The following is a 13,363-nucleotide window of genomic DNA, read 5'->3' as shown; positions in this document are numbered from 1 at the left end:
AGCAGACATGTGAACTGACAAACCCGTCGCCTTCAAACGAACCGTAGGAATCGTCGACTCTCCCGTGCGATGGGAACCGAGAGTTACACGTCCTTGAGATCGAATCGTGTTAACAAGTCATTGACCAGTAGGAGGTCTCGAAGCATGTGAATTCCCTCCATCTTAAAATGTCGGTATACCACTTAGCCATTGGGTTGATGAAGGTTGATGATGGGTCTATAGTCTCCTGTCTTTTTCTGGACCAGGAAGATGTTGCTGAAGAACCCAGTTCCATCTGGGGCAAATTGGACAGCACTCCTTGTCGAAGAGAGAACAAATTTCTCTGTCTATAAGGTGACTGTGGTCCTTTGACTCGTGTAGCAGAGTAGGGCGGGAAGCCTGAGTGTGCCATGTATGGAATTCGATAACGTATCCCTGAATGCACCCATGAGTCCGTGGTGATGGCCTCCAAGTTCTGAAAAAAGAGGAACAACCTGCCTACAGCAACATTGGTAATAGGAGCAGACAATGTAAGGCTCACCTGTCGAGAAGCGACCATGACCTCGTCCTCTAGCGCCTCTTGCTCTGTCCGAACCTCTGTGATATGAGGGTCTTGATGAAGACTTTAGGAAGAATGAGGAAGATTGCGGATAGGACCTGCCGCCCGTAGACCAGAAGTGACTGGTGGCTTAGCCCCGTTGCCGACCAGCCCTCCCAAAAACACCCCTCATGGGTGGGTAGCGGAATACTTGCTTGAGTGAAGTTTGTGCCCTGTTTAAGGTGGTAAATAAGCCCACATGTTTCTTCAACTTCACTATAAAGGGCTCTCCAAAGAGAAGCCCATTTTTCAGAGGTCCAGGTTCTTTTGTGCCAAGGTCTATTAATTTGGAATCAATTCTCAGTAGAGCCAACTTGCGTCTTTCGGAACATAACGCTGCGTTAGCATTTTTTCCAACTTGCATATGATGCGTTTTGCCCACTCGCGCATGTCGTTGGGATCGGAGTGCCTTGTGTGAGTGCCAAATCTGCGAAGTTTAACATTTTCGCCAATGGACCGAGTAGGTCCAGTAATTTATCCTGTGCCGACTTCATTCCCTTTTCTATGCCCTTCTGTGGGTCACGGCACGACCTAGACATGAACACCACTTCCGTATCGAACTCGGATGTGAGTGCGACTTTGTCAGGCTGAAACGGGCGAGGGCATTCCGCTCTGAGCATGGCCCGCACTTCTCTCTCCAACGGTTTACAAAGGCAAAAGGGCACAAACTGTGCCAGATGGTCGGGAAAGGGAAAACTCAGAAGATCTTGGGTGCCTGATGGTATGCGGATCAAACAAGGTTTCCCCCAGGTTGTCCAAGAAGACTCCCTCTTCCATGCTATTAGGCGGTTGGGAGTCCTGCTTTTGTAGGTCATCCCCTAGCACCGTTTCCTTCACGTAACGGGAATCTGACTGAGGCAAGTCCTGCCATTCATCCTCTTCTGATGCGGATCTCTCCGCCTGTTATTCATCCACCACCGCCAACGAACGAGATGGGTAGGAGTCCTCGTGCGAGAAGTGAGTCGGGGTAGGTGGTTCCGTTTTTTTGGTCCTCTTAGAGCGTTTGACTGGAGCTTTGCCCTTAATTCTGGTCGCTGGGGAAGTTGTCCCTTTCCAGTGGCGTTTAGGACCCGCCGGTTCCCTGTCGGGTGACCCATCATCAGTGGATTGAGGCAGCACCTTCATGAGGGCTTTTTCCGCCGAGCCCGCAACCGATGCAGCAACCGCGGCGTTGCTCAATGCCTGGAGGTCTTGTGTCGGTTGGGGGGGCTGTCACTCATATTGATTGAGCAGTCCTGTTGGGGAACAGGGACAGTTAATGGGTTTGTGCCACCTGCATGAAATACACCACACGTGATGCCAGGATCCTGGTACAACTGGGGCTCGCCCAGAAATGTTTAATGCTGGGTGCCCCTAGGTGACACTCCAGAGACGTTGGTGCCAATTTGAGAGTGTACGGAAGGGGGTATCCCTTGCGTGAAATGGGAGACGTGGAAGTCTCGTATACATGTAGGGGAGGTACCCCTGATACTCCCAGTGCGGGAGGTGGTACCACTGAGGGTTTTACCCTCTTTAGAGTTGCCAGGTGACGTATATGACAAAAAAGGGGGTTCACCCCAGTTTTACGTCCGAGTTGTACCTACGTGGTCAACAATTCATATACAGTGGGACCTCGGTTTACGAATTTAATGCGTTCTCCCTGGGACGTTTTGTATTGCGAAAAATTTGTAAACCGAAACACGGTTTCCCATAGGAATGCATTGAAAACCAATTAATGCGTTCCGGAGGTGAGAAGAAAAGTCAAATAAAGTATTTTATCTGTTCAAAACTTTTTATAAAGTGCACTTTAAAGGCATAAATACTGTACAGGGACATGATTAATCAAGCAATAACATTTCAAACATCCAAGTTTATGTTTTAAAACATCACACATCAACTTTTAAAACATGGCAGACTGTTGGTAACATGATACAGTACACTTCAACTGTACATAAATCACACGTCAACAGGGAAAACATGGAAAATTGCAAAACAATTTCAACACTTTTTGGAAGATGAGGAGGACGAGGGCAATTGGGCAGCACTAACACAAGCAGGTTCTTCTTCATGTCTAGGCTGTTTTTGTAGGAACCTTTCCATTGTCTGCTGCCTCTGGCACCTTTTAAGCATCCCTCGGAAAGAGGACATGATGTCTGTGTCAAAACTGCTCACAAGTCTGTGGGCTAGAGCCTTATCTGGGTGGTGCTGCTGTACAAAAGTCTGTAGGTTTACCCACATTTGGCATGCCTCCTTGAGTTCGGTGGAAGAGAGCGTTTCCTCACTCATTTCCTCCTCCTCCTCAAATCGATCTGCTCCTCCATCGCCTCCTTCTGCAATTCCACCAGCTCCTCGGTGGTTAGGTCATGGTCGTGTTCCTCCACCAGCTCGTAGACATCCTCCTCAGTCACCTCCAGGCCCATGGTCCTCGCCAAGGAAACAATTTCCTCCAACACTGTTGACTCTGGTGCACGTGCAGAAGCACTGGAGGCAGGTTTTACAACACAGTCTGGCCACAGGTTGCGCCAAGCAGAATTTAGGTTTGTCTGGCTGACCCCGGCCCAGGCAATGGAGATAATCTGCAGACAGCTCACAATGTCAAAATGCTCTCTCCAAATTTCATGGAGGGTGAGGCTTGAGCGATCTGTCATCTCAAAGCATCGCCGGAAAAGCTCCCTTGTGTAGAGTTTTTTAAAATTGGAGATGACCTGCTGGTCCATTGGCTGGAGTAGTGGGGTGGTGTTAGGCGGAAGGAACATGACCTTGATGAAATTAAAGTCCTCCAGCAAGTCTTCCTCGAGGCCTGGAGGATGGGCAGGAGCATTGTCCATGAGCAGCATGGCCTTGAGTGGCAGGTTATTGTCCACAAGGTACTTCTTCACAGCAGGACCAAAAACTGCATTGACCCACTTCACAAACAAGAGGCGTGTGACCCAAGCCTTTGGGTTAGACTGCCACAAAACACTCAACTGCTCCTTGTTCACCTTGTGTTTCTTGAAGGCCCGTGGGTTCTCTGAATGGTAGACAAGCAGGGGCTTGATCTTAAGGTCCCCACTGGTGTTGGCGCAGAACAGGAGGGTAAGACGGTCCTTCATCGGCTTGTGGCCAGGCAATGAGGTCTCCTCTTCTGTGATGAAGGTACGCTTTGGCATCCTCTTCCAGAAGAGTCCAGTCTCATCGCAGTTGAAGACCTGCTGAGGAAGGAAGCCCTCTGAAACTATGACCTCCAGAAACTCCGTAGCAAATTCCTCAGCTGCAGCAACGTCGGAACTTGCAGCCTCTCCATGCCTGACCACACTGTGGATGCCAGATCTGGTCTTGAACCTTTCGAACCACCCCCTGCTGGCCTTGAAGCCTTCTGCATCTGCTGACGTTCCTGGCTGCTGTTTGAGGAGGTCAGCGTGCAAGGCCTTGTCTTTTTCGCAGATGATCGCCTTGATCACTGAGTCCCCTGCACGCTGCTTCTGTTCAATCCAGAGCAGGAGCAACTTCTCGACCTCCTCCAGAACAGGTGGCCATTGCTTGGAGACCCTGGTGACTCCCTTGGCTGCATCTCTCCCAGTAATCTTCTCTTTCATTTTTAGGATTGTACCGATTGTGGATGCACTCCTTCCATACTCTTTGGCAAGGTCAGTCAATCGCATTCCTCCTTCATGCTTCCTGATAATTTCCTTCTTGTCCTCAAGCAGAATCATCTCCTTCTTTCTCTTCCCAGCTTCTGCTGCTTTCTTGGGTGCCATGACACCACCGTCCCTAAGTATGCAAAAAAAAATGCTTTACACCCACATGAGCTGGCATGGAAAACAACCCCACAATGCAAAACACACAGTAAAAGGCATGCACAGCACGTGAGCTGGCATGGAAACCACAGTAAAAGCCATGCACAGCAGATGAGCTGTAACAGGCATGCACAACACATGAGCTGGCATGAAAAGCAACCCCACAATGCAGAACACACAGTAAAAGACATGCAAACAACTAAGCTCATCTCCCTACCTTTCCACTTCTTGAGATGCACCAAAAAGGCTCCAAAACCTGCTGCAATGGCTCCAAAAGGCTCCAAAACCTGCTGCAATGGCTCCAAAAGGCTCCAAAACTTGCTTCAAATTGCTCCAAAAGGCTCCACAACTTGCTGCAAATGGCTCCAAAAGGCTCCAATACTTGCTGCAAATGGCTCCAAAAGGCTCCAAAACCTCTCCAACACCTCCACACTACACACTCACGTGCTACCCACACTTCAGTATGCAGGGGGCGGAGCTATAAACCGGGACAACCGAGGCATTTTTTTTTACGAATTTTCATTCGTAAACCGAATTTTTCATTTACCGAGGCGTTCGTTAACCGAGGTTCCACTGTATCTGTAGACAGTGTTGATGAATTGGGCTGTATAGGTACCATGATTAGGGGCTCATCCCTGCCGTGTCTGTCTGAGCAGAATCCAGCCCATATATAACTGGGGGCTCACTCACGTCGCGCTACTGGGTTAGCTGGAAAAACAGGCAAACACACAACCCTGAGGTAGGAGACAGTACACAGAAGGGGGAATGTAAAGAAATGTCTAAAATCGGTCTCAAGAGGGGTAAATAGGGGTAAATAGGTAGTAGTGAGGGTGGGGAATAAAGCACAAAAATATTATATCACAATCCTAATGAATCTCAAACATTATAATATACTAAAAGACATGTAACAAGTATAGAGAATCACTAGGTAAAAGTACTCTGACCTGTGCAGGCTGGAGCAGCAAAGAAAGAGGAAGTGATCAGACTGGCTGGGTCTTTTATAGAGTTGGATATTTTTTTTCTGATTGGTTGTTTCTGTTGTGATCATGTGCTGGCTTTTACAGTAAAGAGAGTCATGCAAAATGAAATGACCTCCACATGACCTCCTGTCATGTGGTAAAATTGTATAGAGTGGATAGTTGATACATTCTCATTTTTAATTAATGTAACAAACATGCCATCAATAGGAATTTGCAATCCATGAAAGGTAAAACAAAAATGTTAAGATGCTGGGAAAAATATACTTACCTGAACTTACAGATAATTTACTCGAGTTTGGCCATAATGTGAACTTCAATTGCAATTTAATTTATTAGTCTGCTTTATAGTCACATATTGAACACACTACTATTTATTTTTTGTGAAGTGTTAATTGAGCTAGCATTGCTCCACAAATATTTGCATCACCATTTACTGTGCATAATAGGCTACACATAATGTACATACAATACAGCTAAAGATTATATCTTACAGATTACTGATATTCTTTTATTGTGTGCCCCAATGTATTTATAAATGATTAGTTCTATTTACTAATTCAGGAATGAGTTTGTTTTTTTTCTTTCAATGTCTAAATTTTTATTTAAATGTTTTTAGAGATAGCATAAAAGGAAAATCAAATCTGTGACACGATACATGTACAATAGCATATTGAGCGAGCATAGACATATGTAGATGCAATTATTATTATTTTATTATTTATATAGCGCCAGCAAATTCTGTAGCGCTATATTATTATAATTATTATTATTATTATTATTATTATTATAATTATGTATATTGCACCAGCACACAATGATCCACAATTGGCATATATGTTATAGGTGAAAATAGCTGAGTTGGATTTATTTTTTTTCCTTCAAGCTATGTTGGCCTAAAGTTGTGAATCTTTTGATAATTCTTTACAGGTAATACCGGTTTAGTGAATAGGTCTATATGCTGGTTTTCTGCATTCCTTTTATATTCAGAAAAAGCACTGATTCTTACTCCATCTAGTGGCTAAAAGCTAAAATTCACCATAGTACAATTTTTAAAATGTAAAACATTTATGATAATAAACTCCGCATTTGTATTTGTTAATTTATGTATTTATTCTACTCTTTCAAAAACTTAATGTCAAAGTGATTTGTATGTCATAAACATATAAGGAGTAAATAATAATTTGGAATAGAAGCAATTCGACCTAAACTGAATATCCACATTCTAGGCAGTAATTGCTTCCTCTGCATATTAATGCTTATTAACAGCTCCTTAAATTATCGCATATTTATTTGTGTGTCATTTTTAGGACTTCCTTTCTTTATTATAAATTACAGTAGAGCAGCAAAATCCAATGACAAATCACGGCGTTTGAATGTAGATCATATAACTCTATCTCCGAAAAAGTCAATATAAATCTTTTACTTTTGCAAAAAGTGAAAACTATATAAATGTATCAGATTTATTTTTATATTTGTTAATATTTCAAAACTTGCAAATGTCCTTCTTCCATTTAATCTTTAATTGTTAAGCTATGAATACGAATTGCTGTTGAGAAAATTTGTATTTGTTAAATTTATTTTATATAGAATACTGTGCGTTGGTGGTGATGGATCAGTTAGTGAAGTTACCCATGGTCTTCTTCTGCGAGCCCAAATGGATGCTGGGAAGAATACAAACACTAACTTCACACCTGTCAGAGCACCTTTACCTCTTGGCATTATATCAGCAGGTGAGAAATGTTATTTGGGTACCCATGGCAACCACATCTTGAACATGATTCTATTAATTCAGCTTAAATAAAAGTTGTTGTTCAATGCCTGACAAGCTTTCACTCACAATATGTTATTTATTACTGCCCACTTCCTTTGAAAGAATCAATAAGTCTCAGCATACCTAATCTAATCACAAACATAAATCCTTATCACTTACATTCAATGTGCAAGTAATATTATCTCCAGTATCTGCTTATCATTGGTATCTTTAGATTAAAGGCTTCAAAATGAACATTGAAATGCTCGGAAGTAAATTCAATTTAATTTCAGCTGTTTGACCTTAACTTGCCATTATCGCATGTTTATAAGATGGAATCTCTCCAATCTTTCAATATATGCACATTGGACATTCTGAACACTTTCCCTCTTCATTAGTATTTTCTCTCTTGAGACACTGCAAACTAATTTACATAGCAAGAATTTAATAAGTCCAAACCAAGCGATACAATAGGTTGATTGGAAGTTGAGACACCTGACTTTATTTAATACACTGATATTAAAAATAGAGTTTAGAAACCTGATGCCTTAGCCATAACTTTAGCATGGGCTCGGGGTGGCCAGCGACCCTTATATAGTGTTAAACTGTTCCAAAATGTTTTAGCACTGAATGGAGGAACAGTCCCAGGGGACTCCAAGTGCTATAACTAATTAAATGAGATGAAATTATTTATTTATTTATTTATTTATTATTGCCATTTATATAGCGCCAACAGATTCCGTAGCGCTTTACAATATTATGAGAGGGGGATTTAACTATAAATAGGACAATTACAAATAAACTTACAGGAACAATAGGTTGAAGAGGACCCTGCTCAAACGAGCTTACATTCTATAGGAGGTGGGGTGTAAAACACATTAGGACAGGAATTTACAATCAAATGAGGTGGGCTGCCCTTTAGGAGAGGGCAAGAGACAGGTATGTGAGGTAAGGGTTAGTCTTGGAGGCCATAAGCTTTTCTAAAGAGATGGGTTTTAAGGCACTTCTTAAAAGATGCAAGACTAGGGGAGAGTCTGATGGCGGTAGGCAGGCTATTCCATTGGAAGGGAGCCGCCCGCGAGAAGTCCTGCAAGCGCGAGTTGGCCGTACGAGTGCGGACAACGGACAGGAGGTGGTCACGGGCAGAACGGAGAGACCGAGAAGGGACATACCTATGGATCTGTGAGGAGATATAAGAGGGGCTAGAGTTGTTCAGTGCTTTATAGGTGTGAGTTAGTACCTTGAATTGACTCCTGTAGCATACAGGAAGCCAATGTAAGGACTGGCAGAGGGGTGAGGTGTGAGAGAAACGACTAGAGAGGAAAATCAATCTAGCAGCAGCATTCATTACGGACTGTAAGGGTGCAGTACGGCTATTGGGGAGACCAATCAGGAGAGGGTTACAATAATCCATGCGGGAAATGACTAGAGCATGGACAAGCTCCTTGGTAGTATCTGGTGCAAGAAAGGGGCGGATGCGGGCTATGTTTTTAAGATGGAATCTACAGGATTTGGCAACATGCTGGATGTGAGGCTCAAAGGTGAGACCAGAGTCAAGTATGACGCCAAGACAGCGCGCTTGCAAGGATGGACTGATGTTGGTACCACAAACTTGGAGGGAGAGCGAAAGAGGAGGATCAGTATTAGGAGGAGGAAAGACAAGGAGCTCAGTTTTTGAGAGATTGAGTTTCAGAAAGCGGGAGGACATCCAGTCAGAGATGGAAGAAAGGCAAGCAGTGACACGTTGCAGGACGGCAGGGGAGAGGTCCGGGGAGGAGAGATATAGCTGGGTGTCATCAGCGTACAGGTGGTAGTGAAATCCAAAAGAGGTAATAAGTTTGCCAAGAGAGGCAGTATAAAGAGAAAATAGAAGGGGACCAAGGACGGAGCCTTGGGGAACTCCAACTGAGACAGGGCAAGGGGAGGAGGTATCATTAGAAAAGGAGACACTGAATGAGCGTTGGGAGAGATAAGAGGAAAACCATGAGAGGACAGAGTCACAGAGACCAAGCGATTGAAGAGTTTGAAGAAGGAGAGCATGATCAACGGTGTCAAAGGCCGCTGAGAGGTCAAGAAGAATTAGTATGGAGTAGTGGCCTTTGGATTTAGCTGCGATTAGGTCGTTAGTAACTTTGATAAGGGCAGTCTCTGTAGAGTGGAGAGGGCGGAAGCCAGATTGAAGAGGGTCAAGGAGAGAGTTGGAATTGAGGAAATGAGACACACGGGTAAAGACAAGTCTTTCCAGAAGCTTTGAGGAAAAAGGGAGCAGGGATATGGGACGGTAGTTGGAGGGGTGGATGGGTCGAGGGATGTTTTTTTCAGTATAGGTACTACAGTGGCATGTTTAAGATCAGCAGGGACGATGCCAGAGGAGAGCGAGCAGTTGAAGATGTGTGTTAGAGAAGGCACGAGACAAGTGGAGAGAGATCTAATAAGGTGAGATGGGACAGGATCGAGCGGGCAAGTGGTGGGGCGAGAGGAGCAAAGAAGAGCAGCCACCTCTTGGTCAGTAGCTGGGGAGAATGTCTGAAGGGTAGGAAAGGCATGATCTATGTGTGATTGAGAAACAGAAAGGCAAGGAGGGGAGAATTCTTTCCTTAGCTGTTCAATCTTGTCAGTGAAGTAACATGTGAAGTTATCAGCAGTAAGGTTAGTTTTGGGGGTGGCCACAGCAGGGCGAAGAAGAGAATTAAAGGTGTGAAAGAGACGCCTGGGGTTGCGGGAACATGAACTAATGAGAGTGGAAAAATAGGACTGTTTGGCAAGGGCAAGGGCTGCACTGTATGAACACAATATGAATCTATAATGGAGAAAGTCTGATTGTGTACGAGACTTCCTCGTACAGTCAGAGGTGTAGGTTACATGTCACGCTGGGTGGGAATGCATTTTGGAACTCCCCCATGTAGAATTTTTTTTTGTGTGTCTCATTATGCACCCCTAACCCTTTTTTGTTGGTTAAATCACACACATGTACTCGCCTTAATTTACACATTTACATTCTTACATGTAGATATTCATTTTCACAAATACTTACATTCATATACACACACACACATACATTCATACACATTGATATATAGACACATTCATTAACCCACAGACTCACACAAAGACTCATATACAGAAACGCACGTTCACCTACATTTACAGACATAAACATGCCTTTAAAATTTTAATTGCAAAACTCTTGATTATGGGTAGTCCTTCACAATAATTTTAGACATGCTTCACTGGAAACTCATTACATTACATTTATCTCTTTGGTTTGGAATACATTAACATCCTTATGAATATTCATGTCATCTAGCTAATTAAGTTAATTGTTCTACAGAAATGCTTTTTTTCTTCCAAGGGCGTCTTTTATTTTTATTTTTTATTTTTTCCTTTGCAATTCTTCATTAGCAGCAGCATCTTTTCTGCATTGTTCAATAATGTATATTTTTAGTCTAAATGAAAAATACATTTTTAATCCAAAAAAGAACAAGAAGGTTGAATGAATGAGTGTCTCTGTGAAACAGCTAATTGATTATATAAGGTTTAGATTTACCATTTGTCTCCTGGTGTTAAAAAAAACATTTAATGTGTTTTTCATATTTAACAATCAAGTAATAAACTGTTTGCTTTAAAATGTTTACTTTTTTAAAAAAACTTTTGCATTTTTGATTGGCCCTTTTTACATTTTCTAACACATCTAAACAGTTAAATCTAAGTATTTGCCATATGAAAACAGAAAATTGAAAAATGAATGTTTAATATACCATGTTTTTTTTCAAAATAAACATGACATATTATACATATAACATGTTTAGACCCAAAAGTGGTAAATATATAATGTAATTTTTTTGTGTGTATTTCAAATACGACTTATGTTTGTTCTGTGCATTCCAGTGAATAAAGTTATGAAGGAAGCTGAATTCTTGCCAAAAATGTTGACTAATTTTTTTCAGCCTTGGGCAATGCTTTAGGCAAGTGACAGTGGAAAATAAATGTACAAACTCTAAATCAAAATCCATTGTTTTGCATAAAAGACAACTGAAAAATAATCAAAACAGACCTAGAGAAATTGAGATTTATGTTTTAAACTATTGGAATGCTGACTTTTATTTACTTCTGTTTACTATGATATTTTTTCTTTATCTGTCCTCTATTACATTTCCAGCCATTTTTGCAAGTCGTTATCAAGGCATTTCTGTGCATGTAATAAAGTGTCATAGCTTATTCTCCAAGTTAGAATCTGAAGAGTCCTCGCAACTTGCCTCAAATCATCCATCAAGGAAATATTGTATAAGCATGTAAATAAGAATGCTCTTTGTTGCTTGACGTACCGGATTAAGCAACATTTTAAATGTGTGTTCGTTACCATTTTATTATTTTGTGTACTTAATGGTGGTTTAATTTCAGTTTAGAGAATGTCACCATGTTAGTGCTTTTTTAATGCTAAATGTTTATACAAGCACTTTTTCCCTTATCAAAATTTTGTTGGTTTTAAATAGAAAAGAGGAGCATGATGTTTAATGTGATTACATTACCGAGCACCCTAACACATATTAACATATTAAAAATATTAAGACGGGATACAATAGGCATCAGAACAACGTTGGCTAAATTAAACAGTTTGTGTATAGATCATGCCCTGCAGTCTTACAGCTAAATTCTTTTCAATTTAAGAGTTAATTCATTTTTAAAAATGTTTTATTTTGTAGAGTTTTGTAATTTTATAAAAGCACAATATACATTCAGAGTATTCAGAGAGAAGAGAACAGAGTAATTATAGTTTCACATTGTTCGTGGTCTAGAACAGATATACAGTTTTAAAAGAAGGTAACCATGTTGATATAGTTGCGTGTAGTTACATAAGGCTATATGTCGACCAACATGTCACATAATGAAATATAGATTACTAGAGGAAAACATATACATAGAAGGGAATTTGTAGGAACTCTGTGTGAGGTTAGAGTTCAACCTTTGAGGTCAGACATTGTGTGGCGAGGTACATCATAAGGTATATACATGTGCTATGCCACGCTACGTCGGGAAGGTAAACAAAGCTTCCTAACATCCCGCAGCAATGGTGTGTGTCACTCTTTGGGATGAGGCCAAGGTCCGGTGAATTTGTGTAATGCATTGTTGCGAAAATGTTCTATAACCCCAGCCCTCGGGGCCAGCAGTGAATGTACCTACAAAGAAAGCCTGTGGTTTGTGTATTGGGATATATCAAAGAAGAAAGAAGACAGTAAGTAGAGAGTGTAAAGAAGGCAGCTAAAAAAGTGTAGCATGAGGGTGGGGGGGGGGGGGGAGGGTGAGGAGAGGAAGGGGTCCTGTGATGGAGGAGGGTCAGGTTAAGAAGGAATGTAGAGTAAGGGTGTGCTATACAGGAAAAGGAGAGGAGGTCTCCTGATCCTCTCCGAAGACAAGACCCCTTATGTTGGTATAGAGAATTCAAAGCTTCAAGGGTGCCAAATTTTGTAAGTGTATTGGAGTATTATTGAATATAGCAGAAAGTTTGTCCATTTTCATGGTCTTGTCTGCTTTTTTTTTTTTTTATTCTTTATTTTTGTGTGCCGAGTAACAAGAAGTACAGTTGCCATGTGCAATATCGAACATTCGAGTGGAAATCAACATCAGATTGTTAATACACATGTTGTGTTAGGCACAATTTTTATATTTGTGAAACGGTTATGAAATCCTAGGCTGTGGGTTATGTGGCATCTGTTGTGGGTATGTCAAGTGGTTGTGCTTGTCGTAACTTAGGTCGTGGGGTGATGTTGGTGGTGCGATCCGTCGTGGGTATTCGTGTTTATAGTAATAGAGTGGTTGTTGTGTGTGCGGTTGGTCCCCTTCATGGATCTGTAATGGTTACCAATAGATTGGGCCGTCGGTTTGTACGTGTAGCAGCTTGTCAGTGAGTGTTTCCTCTCAACGGGGAGGTCTGTTCCGTGGTCTGTGGGAGCTGCTCTTGAGGGGCAGTGACCCCAACCTAGGGGCTGGCGGGGGGCGGGGAGTAGCGCTCTGTGTCGTGCGTTTGTTTAGTGTGTCAGGCTGCCTGTGCCTTCTCTGGTAAGCTCTTTGAGGGGCGTTTGGGCCAGACTTAATTTGTGTGTCTTCAACATAGGGGGTTTAGTAAAACATTAACTTGAGACAATTATCAGATTTTAGCCTTTGAACAGGTTGGGATGGGAGACTTCTCCCCCCTTATCCGTCATGTGGCCTGAGTGTCCATTCTCTGGGTCCTCGGAGTGAATGGCTCTATCGTCGCTGGGTCCCAGGCTGGAGTGGCAGTCTGGTTGTCCGTGGTTGGTAG

At 42.3% G+C, this 13,363-nt stretch overlaps 1 protein-coding gene across 1 annotated transcript in view; it reads left to right on the top strand.

The window, feature by feature from the left end:
* Positions 1-13,363, top strand: part of CERKL (ceramide kinase like) — a 143,322-nt gene that overhangs the window by 110,166 nt on the left and 19,793 nt on the right. Inside the window, exon 5 of the mRNA XM_063429794.1 lies at positions 6,900-7,042. Within this exon, the coding sequence (XP_063285864.1) occupies positions 6,900-7,042 (143 nt within the window). The remainder of the gene's footprint in view (positions 1-6,899; positions 7,043-13,363) is intronic.

The sequence above is a fragment of the Pelobates fuscus genome, chromosome 8, assembly GCF_036172605.1.
Source record: "Pelobates fuscus isolate aPelFus1 chromosome 8, aPelFus1.pri, whole genome shotgun sequence".
In the NCBI taxonomy this organism is placed as follows: domain Eukaryota; kingdom Metazoa; phylum Chordata; class Amphibia; order Anura; family Pelobatidae; genus Pelobates; species Pelobates fuscus.
This window is presented reverse-complemented; position numbering and strand designations above follow the sequence as displayed.